Raw genomic sequence first — 20655 nt, forward strand, 5'->3', positions numbered from 1 at the left:
GCAACTATTATATTTGTTTCATTGCTCCAGGCAAACTCAATCAAACCAAGCTTAAGAATTTGAAATGTGGTCCGGCTCGGGGTTAAGCATTTAGGGCAGCACACATATCGCTATTTTTGCAGGGTTTGTCTGGCGGCTGTGAGGTGGGGCAGGGCACAGGAGGGACTCACCTGGACAAAGGAGCGGTCCACCATGCTTCCAGCACACAGCACCTGGGACTCAGGCCCTGCAGTCTTGATGTCCTTAAGGTTCTGCTCTCGGATCTAGAGGGTGGTAGCAGACAGAAAGAGGAGTTGGATACGGAGGCACAGACATGCATTGAATAACACAAAGACAGAAATCCTGATTCTCTACCATTCTTACGAAGTGTGCACTACCACTCATGGATTCAATTTTTTTTGTTGAAAAATCGCTCCAGCCAACACTTACACCAACCTAATGCTTTAAATCCATGATGAACAGTGTATAAGTGCACACTACAGGAGTAGGGCAGAGAGTTGGGACACAAATCAACCCATGTTGAAATAATCGACAGAGTCCATGTTAAAATGATATCCTACCTTGTTCCTCATCTCCAGCACCTCCTTGGGGTTTGTGTTGAGCGGGACAAACTGATTGGCTACTGCAGCCTGTCGCATCCCTTCCTCATTCGTCCACTGTAATTACCAAAGCAACAATTCAAATAAACTGCCTAAAACGATGCTGCCAAAATCACATGAAAAAAAACAGCTGCAAAAGATTTAAATATACAGACTACGCAGGCTTTTTCAGGACAATAATAATAGGTCATGCTTTTCAAACTGAAAAAAATTGAGAAGGTATGACTAACGGAATTTTAAAAAATAACAAAAACACCTGGAAGCAGTAAACCAATGATGATACATCTTTTGGCAGGATGGCTCTATATTTCATAGTTCGAGAAAGTACACACTGAACAGTCCTTTTCAGTATTAAGTTACTGGTATTTTTATGTAATTATCTAACCCCCTAACAGGCATCGGTTATTGAATGTTTCCTCAAAACATGCACTATCATCATCATCATCATTGATACTCTGGCTGTTACTCGTAGACTTCAAAAACTGAGAAAAGTAAAAAAACACAAAAAAAGAGCAACTGAAGACATCACAAGAAGATGAGAGACCGTGGAAGGGGAGGGGGTGAGGACGTGGAAGGGTGAGGCGAGGATGGCGCTGGCTTACAGTACAGTAGAAGCTATGTACTGTATGTCGACCAGCGAGCTAGCAGCAATGTGTTGAGGCGTGAGAGAGTGGGCATCACCAAGTCATTTCCCAGGCTAACATACAGTACAGTAACAGAACAACAGGGATAAAGAGAAAAACACACCGACAGACGAGACACTCGTCCACCATTCACTGACTGACAGAATAACTAATTGGAAAAAAACGCCAACTTAGTGTTACCCCCAAGAATTACATTTTATACAAGTTAAATGGTCCTTAGTTCACGTTTAGTTAAAAGGGGCTGCCATTATGCAATGGTATTTTGATCTACTACTGAACAACTTTCTTATGACAGCTGTGGAGAAAAAAAACCTCTGGAGCTGTCATGAAGGTAATGAACTGGACTGTTCTGGGAGTTCTTGACAGAGGTGTTTAAACAGAAACGATGTGAAAGCTCAGGCCAGGATGGAAAGAAAAAGATTGAGCTTTTCATTTGATTTTTTATAGATGTGATTAAATGAGCAGCCGCTGAATCTACTTTTAGCCTTCATGCAAATATGTATATTTTTTCCACCTTTTTTGATGCACTTACTGGAAAGCATGTTACTATGCATTTTGCCTTGGAGTAGCATAAGCTATGGGTTATTTTCTGTTTAAGAGATGTTTCAGCTGGGCTGTTAAAGCTGTTAGGTGCCAAACCAAAAACTAGATGAGGAAGAGGCAAAGGGCATCTGGGATGTAGTTAGGAAACATGGGATGGACATGTAAACATGATATACTCACTGATTATGTACCGAGTCTCACAACACAACACTTTCTCCTACTTCCCAGAGGAGGTAATTGTTTCAAAAGTCAAAAACGGGTTAAATGTCTTGTTTAAAAATAAAAATGTTACTAAACATATTCGCTCATGCAGGGGAACACAAATAAAATGTCATATTATCAGCCCTGGAGAGTTGGGAGGTGGTTCGGGATTCAAGAATAGAGGGGGCAGAGTCACAAAAAAAGCAGGCTATGACTCATGATATTCTGATTCCAATTCCGTACCAAAAGCAGGGCGGCCTTGCGCCTTATTCACTCGTCTGTGGATTTAACTGTGACGTAATTGGCTGTCTGGCTGAAGGACCAGCTACAAGAGATACAAGAGGTAACTTCCTCAGTTTCAAAGGTCAAACAATGCTCAAAATAAAGAGAGGCATGCTAGCTTTGAAGTGCATCTACAAAAGGGGGACACTGTCTATCTATAATTTAGTGTATGGTTCTATTACATTAGCTAGTAATTAGTAATACATTGTCACTCTCTCATATCAACTGTGGTACAAAAATTGTGTGCAACACCGTAGAAAGGTATGAGGGTTTGCTTTAGTAAAATGCATCCTACATTTTGCTTGAGTTTAATACTGCATTAACTTCCCTGGGTGTACAGTTATAAAAGCTACAGACCAGACACACAACACCAGACAGAAAGGAACGAGAATACATCTGTAAAGCAACAGTAGTGGTTGGTTAGCAACATCATCGAGCCGCGCCCACTCTGGGCTCATGCAACGCCCCTGTCGCTCCTCCTCCCGGAGAGCACCTACAATGCATCTGACTACTCATGCAGCACCGCATGTGCTGGGCTGCTAGGGTGGCACCCTAAAGCCTGAGGGAACAAAGGACGGAAAGGGGAGGGACTAAGATGAGGAATAGAGGGAGGGATCAACCGCTTAAGAGTGGTTCGTAGGGAAAACAACTTCTTTAGAACAAAGAAGTGCATTTAAGGGAACTGCTCTTAAGCAGTTATTAAAAGTCTGGTCTTTGGACTGGCTAGAGAGAGGAAAATAGAGCAAAACTACCACAATGGGAATTAGTTAAATACTGGTCAGAGAGGGTGGTTAGATACATCCAAACACTGGAGTTGTCTGGAGAAGTAGCTATATCACAGGGTCTAAATAGATCACAGGATCCATTTCCCCCCAACCTTAGAGTGCCAACCAGCTGCCCTGTCATCAACTAGCTGAACTGTAACTATGAACAATAAGGTAGGCACAGACCAAGCAGTTGGTAATACAGCTTGGCACGCAGACACCGGACGAGAGAGACTGCAGCAAGGGTTTGACGTGATCGTGTGTAATGTTCGTCCACACCTTAGTCTTCGACTTGGGGCTGCCACCGTCGGGCCCTTCCTCGTAGGCCTCTTCCGGCCGGCCCGAGTTGGGCCAGCGGGTCTTGTCACGCTGCTGCCTCTGAAAGCTGTGCTTGAGAGGGGAGCGAGCGCCCGAGTCACTGTCCTCGGCATAGGAATAGCCCGTGGCCAAGGGAGCGATCTCTATGTCGCTGCTGAACTTTTTAGCTTTGTCTCGCAGGGCAGGGCACCTGTAGGGGTAGCCTGTCCTGTAACCCTAGAGAAGGAGAGAGACAGTCAGTTAGAGTTTTTTTTTATGAAAGGGGATAAAGCAAGGCATATCAAATAGTTGATAGTAATCTACAGTATTAATAATTATATTTCACATGAAAACCTGTCAACTGTAAGAAAATGTTATCCTGGTAGTCTCATATCTGTTTGTACTGTCTTACCAACTCCTACGGTCAAACAACATTTGGCAATGACCATAGGAGATGGCAAGACAACAAACAGATCTGGGACCAGTTTATGAAAAGGTATCATTACTCTCAAGACTAATAGATTAATTCCTACCAGGTTATCCAGCATCCTCATGTAAGCCTCAAACTCCTGCTCCCCGACCAGCCATTTCGGGTGTTTGGAGCCCTCGACATGCTCAGAGCACCTTGGCCGGGATTTGTACTTAGCAGGGTCCAGCATCACCAGGTTACCAGGTCCTCCAGCACTGGCTAGGGTGCGCACCTGGACACACACACACACAAACACATAGTCCCACACAAAGTAATTCAGTCACAATCATGTCACATGCAGAAGGAAGTATTGTGTTTGGTATACAGTGCCTTGCGAAAGTATTCGGCCCCCTTGAACTTTGCGACCTTTTGCCACATTTCAGGCTTCAAACATAAGATATAAAACTGTATTTTTTTGTGAAGAATCAACAACAAGTGGGACACAATCATGAAGTGGAACGACATTTATTGGATATTTCAAACTTTTTTAACAAATCAAAAACTGAAAAATTGGGCGTGCAAAATTATTCAGCCCCCTTAAGTTAATACTTTGTAGCGCCACCTTTTGCTGCGATTACAGCTGTAAGTCGCTTGGGGTATGTCTCTATCAGTTTTGCACATAGAGAGACTGACATTTTTTCCCATTCCTCCTTGCAAAACAGCTCGAGCTCAGTGAGGTTGGATGGAGAGCATTTGTGAACAGCAGTTTTCAGTTCTTTCCACAGATTCTCGATTGGATTCAGGTCTGGACTTTGACTTGGCCATTCTAACACCTGGATATGTTTATTTTTGAACCATTCCATTGTAGATTTTGCTTTATGTTTTGGATCATTGTCTTGTTGGAAGACAAATCTCCGTCCCAGTCTCAGGTCTTTTGCAGACTCCATCAGGTTTTCTTCCAGAATGGTCCTGTATTTGGCTCCATCCATCTTCCCATCAATTTTAACCATCTTCCCTGTCCCTGCTGAAGAAAAGCAGGCCCAAACCATGATGCTGCCACCACCATGTTTGACAGTGGGGATGGTGTGTTCAGGGTGATGAGCTGTGTTGCTTTTACGCCAAACATAACGTTTTGCATTGTTGCCAAAAAGTTCAATTTTGGTTTCATCTGACCAGAGCACCTTCTTCCACATGTTTGGTGTGTCTCCCAGGTGGCTTGTGGCAAACTTTAAACGACACGTTTTATGGATATCTTTAAGAAATGGCTTTCTTCTTGCCACTCTTCCATAAAGGCCAGATTTGTACAATATACGACTGATTGTTGTCCTATGGACAGAGTCTCCCACCTCAGCTGTAGATCTCTGCAGTTCATCCAGAGTGATCATGGGCCTCTTGGCTGCATCTCTGATCAGTCTTCTCCTTGTATGAGCTGAAAGTTTAGAGGGACGGCCAGGTCTTGGTAGATTTGCAGTGGTCTGATACTCCTTCCATTTCAATATTATCGCTTGCACAGTGCTCCTTGGGATGTTTAAAGCTTGGGAAATCTTTTTGTATCCAAATCCGGCTTTAAACTTCTTCACAACAGTATCTCGGACCTGCCTGGTGTGTTCCTTGTTCTTCATGATGCTCTCTGCGCTTTTAACGGACCTCTGAGACTATCACAGTGCAGGTGCATTTATACGGAGACTTGATTACACAAGGTGGATTGTATTTATCATCATTAGTCATTTAGGTCAACATTGGATCATTCAGAGATCCTCACTGAACTTCTGGAGAGAGTTTGCTGCACTGAAAGTAAAGGGGCTGAATAATTTTGCACGCCCAATTTTTCAGTTTTTGATTTGTTAAAAAAGTTTGAAATATCCAATAAATGTCGTTCCACTTCATGATTGTGTCCCACTTGTTGTTGATTCTTCACAAAAAAATACAGTTTTATATCTTTATGTTTGAAGTCTGAAATGTGGCAAAAGGTCGCAAAGTTCAAGGGGGCCGAATACTTTCGCAAGGCACTGTATGTTGTGCTTAGATTTCAAATGCTCAAAGAGTTGGCATCTTGCCTGAGAGTAACAATATAACCTCCTCTTTGTAATAATACAATATGATGCATCATTGATCAAGACCGGCCGCAGAGAAGAGGCCCTGGAGCAGATTCTCACAGAAATCAAGTTTGGTCTGAAAACTGTCCTACCTGGATCTCACATGCAGTGACCAGGTTGTGGATATAGTAGAAGGCTTCCTCCACAGTCTCCCCAACAGACACCAGACTATGGTTTCTCAGGATCAGAACCTAGAGGACAAATAACATCCAAACAACTCAGTGTACCCACAAACGCTGTCCACTCTCTCACACAGACATGTCGGGCCAGTTTCCAGACAGATTAAGTCATGTTGTGACTGCCCTGAATTTGTCTGAACCGTCCCAGTGCTTCTCCTGCCGATGGGGTGCTTCCGCTTTAATTCCCTATTAAATAGCCAGCATCAGCCGTGCAAAAGTGGGTTGGTGATATTGGGCGAGAGAGGAAGTGTTCAACACTCAGCTTGGAAAGTCGTTCATACCCCGTTTGTTTTGTTGTATTTCAAAGTTTGTACTGTAGCTGTGTCGCAAGATCAACCAGTATCGGATCTACTTCTGTCCATTGTTGGACTACCGATCTACGTTGGTCTCGGCTGTTCTCCTTGACCTTTGACCCATTTGTTTTGGGGTGATTTATACCGTGTTGGTTTATGTATTCAGTTGAAGACTGCTGAGATGTGATACTCTTTATTATGTGTGAAACTGGAGTTTACTGCAATCTGATTGTATGAAGGAGATGGGTTTCACGCATCATTTTATGGAAAGACAATTGGTGACTGAGGTCACTCGGGTTCACTGCACTCCTTTACCCGGGCTGGACTTTTTTTTATTTATGCCCGAGGTAATGGACATTTACCAGTGAACCAAGGTTGTTATTGTTTTGTGACTTAAATTGACTGTGATCATTTACTTTGGTAATACAACCAACGCAAAGGAACAGTTGTTTTTAAGTTATGACTAACAAAAAAATATATAAAAGAATGATAGTAAAAAGCTTTGGGGCACCTTAAATCAAATTTTGGGAGAAAAAGCCAACTCGGCTCCATCATTCATTGAATCAGATGGCTCATTCATCAAAGGCAACTGATATTGCCAACTACTTAATGACTTGTTCCATTGGCGAGATGGAGGAGGTGAAAAAAATAATTGTTGTCTATCAACAATGACAAGCCACCAGGGTCTGACAATCTGGATGGAAAAATACTGTTTTTCCACATCTTCAATTTAAGCCAACTAGAAAGTGTGTGATCTCAGGCCTGTAGGAAAGCTAGTCATTCCCCTACCCAAGAATAGTAAAGTCCCATTTACTGGCTCAAATAGCCAACCAATCAGCCCGTTACCAACCCTTAGTAAACTTCTGGAAGAAATTGTGTTTGACCAGATTCACAGTAAACAAATTAACAACAGAATATCAGCATACTTATAGGGAAGGACACTCAACAAGCACAGCACTTACACAAATGACTGATGATTGGCTGAGAGAAATTTATGATAAAATTATTGTGGGGGCTGTCTTGTTAGACTTCAGTGCAGCTTTTGACATTATAGATCATAGTCTGCTGCTGGAAAAACTTGTGTGTTATGGCTTTACACCCACTGCTATAATGTGGATAAAGAGTTACCTGTCTAACAAAACACAGAGGGTGTTCTTTAATGGAAGCCTCTCAAATGTAATCCAGGTAGGAGCAGGAATTCCCCAGGGTAGCTGTTTATTTTTTACTAACAACATGCCGCTGACTTTGAGCAAAACCAGAGTGTATGCGGATGACTCAACACTATACACGTCAGCTACTGCAGCAACTGAAATGACTGCAACACTTAAAGAGCTGCAGTTAGTTTCAGAGTGGGTAGCAAGGAATAAGTTAGCCCTAAATATTTCTTGCACACGCCTTTTCAGTTCTGCCCACAACTTTTCTATGGGATTGAGGTCAGGGCTTTGTGATGGCCACTCCAATACCTTGACTTTGTTTTCCTTAGGCCATTTTGCCACAACTTTGGAAGTATTCTTGGGGTCATTGACCATTTGGAAGACCCATTTGCAACCAAGCTTTAACTTCCTGACTGATGTCTTGAGATGTTGCTTCAATATATCCACATAATTTTCCTGCCTCATGATGATCTATTTTGTGAAGTGCAGCAGTCCCTCCTGCAGCAAAGCACCCCCACAACATGATGCTGCCACCCCCGTGCTTCACGGTTGGGATGGTGTTCTTCGGCTTGCAAGCCTCCCCCTTTTTTCCTCCAAACAAAACGATGGTCATTATGGCCAAACAGTTCTATTTTTGTTTCATCAGACCAGAGGACATTTCTCCAAAAAGTACAATCTTTGTTCCCATGTGCAGTTGCAAACCATAGTCTGGCTTTTTTATGGCGGTTTTGGAGCAGTGGCTTCCTTGCCGAGCGGCCTTTCAGGTTGTCGATATAGGACTCGCTTTACTGTGGATATAGACACTTCTGTACCGGTTTCCTCCAGCATCTTCACAAGGTCCTTTGCTGTTTGTTCTGGGATTGTTTTGCACTTTTCACACCAAAGTATGTTCATCTCTAGGAGACAGAACGCGTCTCCTTCCTGAAAGTTATGATGGCTGCGTGGTCCAATGTTGTTTATACTTGCGTACTATTTGTCCAGATGAACGTGGTACCTTCAGACTAGAGGTCGACCGATTATGATTTTAACGTCGATACCGATTATTGGAGGACCAAAAAAGCCGCTAGCGATTAAATCAGCCAATTTTTATTTATTTATTTGTAATAATGACAATTACAACAATACTGAATGAACACTTATTTGAACTTAATATAATACATCAATAAAAATCTATTTAGCCTTAAATAAATAATGAAACATGTTCAATTTGGTTTAAATAATGCAAAAACAAAGTTTTTTTCCCCAAAATGGCAAGGACTATATAGGATGGTGTAGCAAATGGGTCCTCTGAACTACTGAGAGCTGAAAGAGGACATGTCTCACGCCTTACGGACAGTTTCCCCTCTGCTGAGGAATTGGAGGAGATTGATGGCTACAAGGTCCTGGATATCGTTGAAGAGGAAGGTGATTAAACTTTCTCAGACGAAGAAGTCTCATGCCTTAACTTCTTGGCGCACCCATCCCGTTAACGGGATCATTTTTGTCAACATCTGCTGAATTGCAGAGCGCCAAATTCAAATTCCTAAAAGTATTTAATATTCATGAAATCACAAGTGCAATATAGCAAAACACAGTTTAGCTTGTTGTTAATCCACCTGGCGTGTCAGATTAAAAAAAAAAGCTTTACAGCAAAAGCTATCCAAGCGTTTGTTAGGACATCTCTCTCAGCAGACAAAACATTACAAACAACTAGCAGCAAAGTAGATTGGTCACGAAAGTCAGAAAAACAATAAAAATGAATCGCTTACCTTTGATGATCTTCGGATGTTTGCAGTCACAAGACTCCCAGTTACACAATAAAAGTTTCCTTTTGTTTGATAAAGATTATTTTTATATCCAAAAACCTCCATTTGGTTGGCGTGTTATGTTCAGAAATCCACAGGCTCGAGCGGTCACGACATCGCAGACGAAAATTGCAAATGCAAAATAAGTTATTTCCAATGTTTTAAGGATTTATGAAAAGTGTATTTCCATACTGACTTTTACATGAGTCCTTTGCACTGGTGTCGACTTGACAGACCGGACTCAATCCCTCAAACAAAATGGAGAAATCAATATTTTCTCTGGTAGGCACAACCTACCTGGCACCCCTAACAAACCTCAAGTCAAAACCATTACAATGTGCGCACGCACGCACGCACACTTGCAAACAACATCTCCACCCTGCTGATCCTCAACACTGGGCCCCACAAGTGTGCGTTCTGAGCCCTCTCCTGTACTCCCTTTTCACCCACGACTGCGTGGCCATGCACGCCTCCAACTCAATCATCAAGTTTGCGGACGACACTACAGTGGTAGGTTTGATTACCAACAACGACGAGACTGCCTACAGGGAGGAGGTGAGGGCCCTCGGAGTGTGGTGTCAGGAAAATGACCTCACACTCAACGTCAACAAAACAAAGGAGATGATTGCTGTTTCCTGAATTCCACAGAGGGAGCACCCCCCTATCCACATCGATGGGACAGTAGTGGAGAGGGTAGTAAGTTTTAAGCTCCTCGGCGTACACATCACGGATAAACTGAATTGGTCCACACAGACAGCGTTGTGAAGAAGGCGCAGCAGCGCCTCTTCAACCTCAGGAGGCTGAAGAAATTTGGCTTGTCACCAAAAGCACTCAAACTTCTACAGATACACGATCGAGAGCATCCTGTCGGGCTGTATCACCGCCTGGTACGGCAACTGCTCTGCCCACAACCATAAGGCTCTCCAGAGGGAAGTGAGGTGTGCACAACGCATCACCGGGGGCAAACTACCTGCCCTCCAGGACACCTACACCACCCGATGTCACAGGAAGGCCATAAAGATCATCAAGGACAACAACCACCCGAGCCACTGCCTGTTCACCCCGCTATCATCCAGAAGGCGAGGTCATTACAGGTGCATCAAAGCAGGGTTTGAGAGACTGAAAAACAGCTTCTATCTCAAGGCCATCAGACTGTTAAACAGCCACCACTAACATTGAGTGGCTGCTGCCAACATACTGACTCAACTCCAGCCACTTTAATAATGGAAATTGATGTAAAAATGTATCACTAGCCACTTTAAACAATGCCACTTAATATAATGTTTACATACCCTACATCACACATCTCATATGTATATGTATATACTGTACTCTATCATCTACTGCATCTTTATGTAATACATTTATCACTAGCCACTTTAAAAAACTATGCCACTTTATGTTTATAGACCCTCCAATACTCATCTCATATGTATATACTGTACTCTATACCATCTACTGCATCTTGCCTATGCCGTTCTGTACCATCACTCATTCATGTATCTTTATGTACATATTCTTTATCCCTTTACACTTGTGTGTATAAGGTAGTAGTTGTGGAATTGTTAGGTTAGATTACTCGTTGGTTATTACTGCATTGTCGGAACTAGAAGCACAAGCATTTCGCTACACTCGCATTAACATCTGATAACCATGTGTATGTGACAAATACAATTTGATTTGAAAATGTATTCTCAAACCCTCCCTAGCCTGGCCCCCATACTTTTGAACCCTTCTTCTGGTACCTTGCTGGTTGGCCCCAGGTTCTTCTGTATGAGGACATTCTCCTCTTTGTCTATGATGATGCCGTGATAGTCATGGTAAGCCACCTCCCCCAGGGTCAGGGCCTCTGGAGAGATGGGTAACAGGCCACACTTCATGGCCGACACCTGAAATACAACACAAGTTATTTACCAATAGGGACAGGGCCTCTGGAGAGATGGGCAGCAGATATCATTTCATGGCCGACACCTGAAACAACACACAGAGACTGTAATTACACCACAACAGCTGACTTGGTAGCAGCAGTATTTCACGATTTTTCACATTCGTTCTAGCTCGCTTGATGTACCGGGTGGGCAGAATTTTCACCAATGGAATGATGAGCTAAAATAGATGTACCTAATACTTTAACGTTTACAAGAGCATAAAAATGCTAAAGTTCCATAGATCTGTAGCAACCGGCAGAGACAGGAAGTTAGGAACTTGTCAGGTGGGTGGGGGGGCTTATTTCTTACTGCAGCTCCTGCCGGTGTGTGGACGTGCACAATGCACTTAACGTCTGGCCGGGCTGCATAGATGGCTGAGTGGAGAGTGAAGCCAGCCTGGTTGACCCCTAGATTGGTGCTCCCCCGGTCCACAATCTCCCCTTGCATATTAATCTTCACCTAGGACGGGATACAGAATTAAATAGGCAGGATACATTATTACATAGCTCTATGGGATAGGACCAGACAGGCAGCGGTGAGTCAATGCCTTATGACTGAAAGCCTAGAGAAATGAACAAACTAAAAATACATCTGGGATCATTCAGTTAAACAAGTGAGTCGATGCCCTTATCTTACGATGCTAGCCTGAGTCCCAGATCTATTTGTTCGGTCTTGCAAACTCTAGCCAAACTTGATATAAGAGTTGGCAAGACAGCACAAATGGCACTCAGGCTACAGTGACACTGCCTGTCAGTGAAATTGACAATGTAAAAAGATGAAACAGGCAGAGGGAAAAGGGTTGACGGCAGTTTCGGCCTTGAAGGATCTATGAGTCATTAAATAACAAGACAAGTGTTATATCTCCAGATTACAGTATACACTAGCCAGAGATGGAACAACCTTAATGTCTCTAGTACGGTTGGAAGATGATAAACGTAATGCATTCAGAATCCCAAAGCCAGATATTATATTAAAATAGGCAGGTAAAATGACAAATCACTTATTTAAAATGCATTTAATACAACATAAGATGTAAAAAAAAATGTATTAGTTCACAACAGTTATTATACATTATGCAGGCAGCTCTGTTAAGAGTGAGAGGCACTGGGGGAAGAACCTTACCAGACTGGAGGCGGAGACTTCACTGTACAGAAGCCCAAAAGGGACAATAATGAACCTCTCCTGATCTGAATTCACCCTGACCTGGAAGAGTACAGATGGTGGTCTTAACAATTTATTCAGTACCAAACAAACAAGCCTAAGGAATTACCCCAAATGGCTCACACACATACAGTTGAAGTCGGAATTTACATACACTTAGGTTGGAGTCATTAAAACTAGTTTGTCAACCATTCCACACATTTCTTGTTAAGAAACTATAGTTTTGGCAAGTCGGTTAGGACATCTACTTTGTGCATGACACAAGTCATTTTTCCAACAATTGTTTACAGACAGATTATTTCACTGTATCACAATTCCAGTGGATCAGAAGTTTACATACACTAAGTTGACTGCCTTTAACAGCTTGGAAAATTCCAGAACATGATGCCATGGCTGTAGAAGCTTCTGATAGGCTAATTGACATCATTTGAGTCAATTGGAGGTGTACCTGTGGATGTTTTTCAAGGTCTACCTTCAAACTCAGTGCCTCTTTGCGTGACATCATGGGAAAATCAAAATAAATCAGCCAAGACCTCAGAAAAAAAATGTGTAGACCTCCACAAGTCTGGTTCATCTTGGGAGCAATTTCAAAAAGCCTGAAGGTACCATGTTCTTCTGTACAAACAGTAGTACGCAAGTATAAACACCATGGGACCACGCAGCAATCATACCACTCAGGAAGGAGACGCGTTCTGTCTCCTAGAGATGAAGGTACTTAGGTGTGAAAAGTGCAAATCAATCCCAGAACAACAGCAAAGGACCTTGTGAAGATGCTGGTGGAAGCAGATACAAAAGTATCTATATCCACAGTAAAACGACATAACCTGAAAGACCGTTCAGCAAGGAAGAAGCCACTGCTCCAAAACTGCCATAAAAAGCCAGACTACAGTTTGCAACTACACATGTGGACAAAGATGGTACTTTTTGGAGAAATGTCCTCTGGTCTGATGAAGCAAAAATATAACTGTTTGGCCATAATGACCATTGTTTTGTTTGGAGCAAAAAGGGGGAGGCTTCCAAGCTGAAGAACACCATCCCAACCGTGAAGCACGGGGGTGGCAGCATCATGTTTTGGGGGTGCTTTGGTGCAGGAAGGACTGGTGCACTTCAAAAAATAAATAGCAACCCGAGGCAGGAAAAGTATGTGGATATATTGAAGCAACATCTCCGGACATCAGTCAGGAAGTTAAAGCTTGGTCGCAAATGGGTCTTCCAAATGGACAATGACCCTAAGCATACTTCCAAAGTTGTGGCAAAATGGCTTAAGGACAACAAAGTCAAGGTCTGGAGTACCCATCACAAAGCCCTGACCTCAATCCAATAGAACATTTGTGGGCAGAACTGAAAAAGCTTGTGCGAGCAAGGAGACCTACAAACCCGACTCAGTTACACCAGCTCTGTCAGGAGGAATGGGACAAAATTCATCTAACTTATTCTGGAAAGCTTGTTGAAGGCTACCTGAAGCATTTGACCCAGGTTAAACAATTTAAAGGCAATGCTACCAAATACTAATTGAGTGTATGTCAACTTCTGACTCACTGGGAATGTGATGAAAGAAATAAAAGCTGAAATAAATCCTTCGCTCTACTATTATTCTGACATTTCACATTCTTAAAATAAAGTGGTGATCCTAACTGACCCAGGACAGGGAATTTTTACAAGGATTAAATGTCAGGAATTGTGAAAAAATGAGTTTAATAGATATGACTAAGGTTTATGTAGACTTTCGACTTCAACTGTACATACATACAATAATGCAGTAGTTAGTATTTTCACATTATTTTGATGGTTCATCTATATAACGCTTACTCAGCTAATCTTACTAACCTAGCCAACCCCACATTTCCATAACGAGCTTTCCGAAAATATGCTGGTAAAATGTGCTAAGCAAGCACTACATTATACTGCAGTGGGGGAAAAAAGATCCTGTCCTTACATACCACTTCAGGTGTTTCCTACGGACTACAAGACAGCTTCAGTGATATACAGTATTACTAGAGGGGTAAGATGCCTACAGTATAAGGTTATCTTACGGTTAAGTGGTTGTAGATGAGCTGGGACCAGCCAAAGAGGTCTGTCAGGCGGTAGAAGGCAGCTAGCTTACAACGAAGCAGTTTCTCTCCTTTCTCATAGGAGATAGAGTCAGATCCACGCAAGTCATTCACTGGAGTTACCATACCCAGACCTAAAGAGGGAGAGAGGGAGACACTTTGGCAATATGTACATTGTTACATAATTCCAATAAAACAAATTGAAAAAAAGAGAGACAGAGGAACAATTTCACTTACCTCGGTTAACAAAGAATAATGTGTTTATTTGGCATAAACAAAGTGTTTGTAATTACCAATTAATTAGCAAAAAAAATAAAACGTCCTCTGTCAACTGAGCTTATTTTCAGCAAACTTAACATGTATAAATATTTGTATGAACATAAGATTCAACAACTGAGACATAAACTGAACAAGTTCCACAGACATGTGACAAACAGAAATGGAATAATGTGTCTCTGAACAAAGGAGGTGGGGGGGGATCAAAATCTAAAGTAACAGCCAGTATCTGGTGTAGCCACCAGCTGCATTAAGTGCTACAGTGCATCTCCTCCTCATGGACTGCACCAGATATGCCAGTTCTTGCTGTGAGATGTTACCCCACTCTTCCACCAAGGCACCTGCAAATTCCCAGACATTTATGTGGGGAATGGCCCTAGCGCTCACCCTCCGATCCAACAAGTCCAAGACATGCACAATGGGATTGAGATCCGGGTTCTTCGCTGGCCATGGCAGAACACTGACATTCCTGTCTTGCAGGAAATCACGCACATAACGAGCAGTATGGCTGGTGGCATTGTCATGCTGGAGGGTCATGTCAGGATGAGCCTGCAGGAAGGGTACCACGAGGCAGGAGGATGTCTTCCCTGTAACACACAGCGTTGAGATAGCCTGCAATGACAACAAGCTCAGTCTGATGATGCTGTGACACACCGCCCCAGACCATGACGGACCCTCCACCTGCAAATCGATGTAACGGTCATTCCTTCAACGATAAACGCAAATCGTCAGTGAAGAGCACTTTTTGCCAGTCCTGTCCGGTCCAGCGATGGTGGGTTTGTGCAACGTTGTTGCCGGTGATGTCTGACGAGGACCTGCCTTACAACAGGCCTACAAGCCCTCAGTCCAGCCTCTCTCAGCCTATTGCAGACAGTTTGAGCACTGATGCAGGGATTGTGCGTTCCTGGTGTAACTCGGGCAGTTGCTGTTGCCATCCTGTACCTGTCCCGCAGGTGTGATGTTCGGATGTACCAATCCTGTGCAGGTGTTGTTACACATGGTCTGCCACTGCGAGGATGATCAGCTCTCCATCCTGTCTCCCTGTAGCGCTGCCTTAGGCATCTCACAGTTCGGACATCGCAATTTATTACCCTGGCCACATCTGCAGTCCTCATGCCTCCTTGCAGCATACCTAAGGCACGTTCACGCACATGAGCAGGGACCCTGGGAACTTTCTTTTGGTGTTTTTCAGAGTCAGTAGAAAGGCCTCTTTAGTGGCCTAAGTTTTCATAACTGTGACCTTAATTGCCTACAGTCTGTAAGCTTTTTGTGTCTTAACGACCGTTCCACAGGTGCATGTTCAATAATTGTTTATGGTTCATTGAACAAGCATGGGAAACAGTGTTTAAACCCGTTACAATGAAGATCTGTGAAGTTATTTGGATTTTTACAAATTATCTTTGATAGACAGGGTCCCGAAAAAGGGACGTTTCTTTTTTTGTAGTTTTTTTGCTGAGTTTACATTTGATTAAAAAGTATCCCAAACCTCTCCTCGAGTATCCCCAGACAGTCTACTTACTTCAAAAGTATTTAAAAAGGAATCATTGTGGTAAGAACTGAAGACACAGGACAGGATTCTACTCCATATTACTCACTCATGTTGAGTGCAGCCATGCCTCCTTGTGGCGCTGCAGGGTACATGGTTGGGATACTGGTGGTCATGAAATCAGCTATCTGCTGCAGGGCCAACAGGCTGGTGGGGGTCTTTCCCCTCTTCAGCTGGTCATTGATCATCGTATCCAGCTCATCACAAAACGCCTGGGGAGTAAAGTAGACAGTAACACAGTCAGTAACAGACAGAGACAGACACACAGTCAGAGAGTCACATAGTTGGAGACAGACATTGAAGGGTCAGGACGCGTCACTGCACACATATGGGCCAATACACTACAACCGTCGCAGAGTTGACATTCACACAGACAGATGATGAAGGGTCAGGGCAGGACAGAACGCGCCAATACACTGTCGCAATCGCTGATGCATTCTAATACTGTCACTGGATGGCTATTGTTAGTTCATCTATTACAGGATCCATGGTTACTCTTAAATCAAGAGTGATCTGAATTAAAAAGGGCCTCTACATTATGTCTGCCCGTGTCTTCTCACTGTCGCTGCTTGACAATGTCACAAGTAAGTCTGAAGTGCCTGTTGACTGCCGCATTGCAAAGAGGAGACAGAGAGGCTCCTAACTGAAACAATGTTCTTAGGAATAGCGTAGTATATTACAGAAGGGCTGACTAGCAATTACTGTACTAAACATTCCCACTGTCCCAACAGCAGCTATGAGAGAACTAAAAAATTATCTGCTCCTCACACAGGTCCTGTATATTTCATACTGCCCCCTGACATGATGAGAACCTAGGCGAGAATATCATGAACTCTACCCTTGTGTTACCCTCTCAGCTGCTGTCCGTGTGTGCACACTTTGTGTATGTGCGTGTGTCATTGCTGCCCTGAAAGAGCTCATCTCCTCTCTGACCCATATAAACTCATTCGGACTAGAGTACGGAGGCCTTATGGCTCTCTGCCTATCCCTAGACCCTGATCCATCCACACTGCACAGCATAATAAAGACAGTCTTTTTTCCGGCTCTATAAGGGCTGATGTATACATATTTAGTTTTTATACATATATACTGGGCTTAAACTGAGCGTTGAGGGAACAGTAAGTAGTGTGTTCGAGAGAGACAGATAAACTGTTGATCAATGTTAAGTGGTTATAACATGTGATAGTGGAGAGGGTGATACAGCCCTACACAAAAAGGCTATTCAATTTGAAGTAACAAAAGGTGTTCTTATATTCTTATGTTGGTGACATTACATTAAGACATAAGATAGAAAAGGAGTAGCACTTCATACTGAGTGTGTGTGGGTTTGTGAGAATGTGCATTTGCATGCGTGTGTATGATAGCCAGTCCTACCGGGCTCTGCAGGATCATGGAGACCCTCTTCCTCTGCTCCATCATGTTGAAATCCTGTCTGAGGTCTGGAGCCATGTTTCTCTCACGCCGGTACTCTAGGCTGCTTTCATCCACACGGTCAAAGTAGCGCTCCTTGTGGTGGGCGGTGGTGGGCGGGAGGGCAGTCACCACCCCAGCACCTGAGTCACCGTTCATCACCAGGTCTGTTGGCTCCTGAAGATGCCAGGGAGAAAAGGTCAGATGTTACAACATGGGTCATGTTCAGTGGCGACCCGTCATTCAGGGCAGGTGGGGATGTTACTTGGGCATTAGTAAGTGTCACATCAGTTTGTAAACAATGTAAAAAAATATATATAATAATAAAAAGTTACAAATATTTGAGTTAATAAAGCCGCATACAAAACATGGTCTCTTTTGCTTTCTTGAGTAAGGCAGCGCCAAAATGCAGGTGTTTCGGCCTAGTTCAGTGATTTCTGTGGTGGTGAGGTAGCCAGCGGAAAATAGGGGTTTGTAATGTTCTCTACTTGCGTCATGATTGGCTCAGTGTTCTGTCACTCATGGGGACACTACGACAAAATGTATCAGTGATCGGCCACTGGACAACCATTACACAACAAGTTGGAAATCGCAAATTCAACAATGAGTGGTTTGAAGGAATCAGTGGCTAACTGCAAGCATTGCAAAGCAATTACTAGCCTGCTATTCAGTGGAGTGTGTGGTCCAAGTCTGGGTTTAAGGGTCTCTTTTCCAAGCTTAAAAGGATAAACATTCAACATTGGCCATGCTGTCAATCCAGCATGACTTCTGCCACGCTCAAAACAACTTCCTGTTCAAGTGAACACAGCAAGGTGAGTCCAAAAATGTATTGTATTCTGCAGCATAAATGATGTAATATGCCAACGAGATATGTATACTGTAGCTGAGAAAGTAATACTAAGTGTTTGTCAGCTGTTAGTAGCCCATATGCCTCACCCTAATCTTTTGGTCCCTTTTCCCCTCATAATTCAGCCTACTGCTGACTTGGTAGTGCACATGTAGCCTATAGCCTGTTTTAGAGAAATGTAATCATTGACTATTGTAAGAGTTTTCATTGTCTGCTTATACGTCCCTTTCTCCCTTGGTGTACAGGGATAATACTGTAGGAATGGCCCAGGTTCTTAGTTCTGTTGCTGTACCTTTCAAAAGTGCTGAACAAATAGTTATTGACTACGTCCATCCTAACTCGCTCATTAATATCTTAATCTAAATTACAGATTGCCTCTTATCCGCTCGTCGTCCCATTATGCCGTAGTTTGTACATCTCAATTGTCAGTAGAATCCACATTTGTTTAAGCAAGTCAGCCACATCAGCTATGTTTTTTTAAAAGGCAGTAAATGAGGCTGAATGAACTGTTTCACTGCCAGACAAGGCTCCGCTGACAGCCAGATGTAGCAGAGAACTCTGCTGTGGGGACAGCTTTTTGTAGGCCCTAACAGGTTTGTGGGCACTGTTTGTCACCGTTACAGTGCAATTCATGTATTGTTAAGTGTTGTGGTGTGGCTTTGCTGGCATCGATCTAAAACATGTACTTCTTTAGTTTGCCCCACCAAGATTTACATGCTAAAATCTCCACTGGTCATGTTTATTAAGGTACGCTTGTAGAAAAACATTTTGAAATGTAAGATGAAAATGAGCATTTCTTATTAGACAAGTCCAAGGTAGTAGTCTCTCCCTGTCAGTTTTCTTACATTTGGTACCTAATGAACACAATCCTGGTTTCATCGAAGTAATCCGTTTAATATCACACAGTCACACTGGACTACTGGGTGTATGCCACTGCCTCAGAATTTAAAATGTGCACGTCATACTTGCTGTCCCAAACATTCAGTCACGTTGCATGGCTTTATGCCATCACCTCTGCTGCTTCCTGTTTGGTCATGTGACTACACACCCCATGGCTTATTGATTTCCTGTCCACTTTCCCTGGCTCAGTCATTCAAAACAAAACCCAATAATAAAATAGAAAGTCCCTTGCTATTGTTATTATTGGGTTTTGTTTTGAATGGCTGAGCCAGGGAAAAATGGACAGGAAATCAATATTTTACCCAACACTAGCACGCCAAACACAGGCAATCATTGTGTTTGATGGCTACACAGTGAGTACAGGAAGGAGGGACCACAGTACAGCTTGCACCGCCACCTCCAATTTAGACAGAACATCATTGACGATCAGAGAGAGATGGGTGCAATTCCATTTTAACGGGGTTTTCCATGCGTGTATTTATTTACTGTGTAAATTGTTCAAAGTAGTCATTGCATAGAGTTGTATGGTTTGTTAAGCGTTGAAAAAAAATAAAAAATAATTGGCAGCGAGTCTTTCAAGTCTTTAAAGCGAGTCTCAGCATAATTGTGTTGCCTTGGAATTTCTGATGGGAGAGATGGAGCAAAAATAGATGGAGCGAAAATAGATGGTGGGATGAGAGAAAGGAGGGACAGTAGTCTCACTCTGCCAGACATGACACGGATTTCCATTCAAGACTCAACCTAGAGCGGCTGGAGTCGAAGCTAGAGGGACCGAAATTATTTGCAATTGATCTTGTCTCATTTCTGTCAAGGCTGTCTGAGGGGATAATGTTCTCTCAGATAAAGTACATTAGCAGCCTGTAGACAGAGACCTACCCCCCAGAGGACAAAGACGGGCAGCATAAGAGGATTAGTGTAAGGCTAGTGGGCCTCTATGGGCTGGCAGACACCACTGTAAACCATTTGCCCTTCTAAGTTCTCAGCAGTTACAGCAGCTTTCAGGCAGCCAAAACTGGACACAAGGATGCTATGACAACTACTAGCCAGGCCCAAACCATCCAGCCCTCTTTAGCAGACATTGGTCCAATCGGTTTAGTGCCAGATACACAATAAGAAGAGTTTAGGTGCAAATAAAAGGGGAAATCAGGATAAATGAATGGAGAAAGTAGAAAAACCATGACGATGCATCCTTTATCAAGTCAAAATGTATATACAATGTTTCCACACTGTTTTGAAGCAAGGATCTCACTTCTGACCTGAGGGATTCTTGTGATTGGTGTAATTTACACCC

At 43.0% G+C, this 20655-nt stretch overlaps 1 protein-coding gene across 17 annotated transcripts in view; it reads right to left on the reverse strand.

The window, feature by feature from the left end:
- The window catches only part of LOC139408933 (alpha-adducin-like), a 48950-nt gene that overhangs the window by 13327 nt on the left and 14968 nt on the right, over nucleotides 1-20655 (reverse strand). For 9 of the 17 annotated variants that reach the window (XR_011634335.1, XM_071153418.1, XM_071153408.1 and 6 more), the window contains exons 2-12: nucleotides 17582-17794; nucleotides 16257-16419; nucleotides 14368-14519; nucleotides 12296-12376; nucleotides 11483-11632; nucleotides 10991-11134; nucleotides 5928-6026; nucleotides 3864-4031; nucleotides 3313-3567; nucleotides 561-656; nucleotides 171-263 (exon numbers count right to left, since the gene is read on the reverse strand). Coding sequence is in view for 16 of the 17 variants with exons in the window: in XM_071153418.1 (XP_071009519.1) it covers nucleotides 171-263; nucleotides 561-656; nucleotides 3313-3567; nucleotides 3864-4031; nucleotides 5928-6026; nucleotides 10991-11134; nucleotides 11483-11632; nucleotides 12296-12376; nucleotides 14368-14519; nucleotides 16257-16419; nucleotides 17582-17776 (1596 nt within the window). In the remaining variant the exon portion in view is untranslated. Of the gene's footprint in view, nucleotides 1-170; nucleotides 264-560; nucleotides 657-3219; nucleotides 3568-3863; nucleotides 4032-5927; nucleotides 6027-10990; nucleotides 11135-11482; nucleotides 11633-12295; nucleotides 12377-14367; nucleotides 14520-16256; nucleotides 16420-17581; nucleotides 17795-20655 lie in introns of all 17 variants that reach the window. The other 8 variants (XM_071153414.1, XM_071153406.1, XM_071153412.1 and 5 more) reach the window with 1 other exon arrangement.

The sequence above is a fragment of the Oncorhynchus clarkii genome, chromosome 5, assembly GCF_045791955.1.
Source record: "Oncorhynchus clarkii lewisi isolate Uvic-CL-2024 chromosome 5, UVic_Ocla_1.0, whole genome shotgun sequence".
NCBI lineage: Eukaryota > Metazoa > Chordata > Actinopteri > Salmoniformes > Salmonidae > Oncorhynchus > Oncorhynchus clarkii.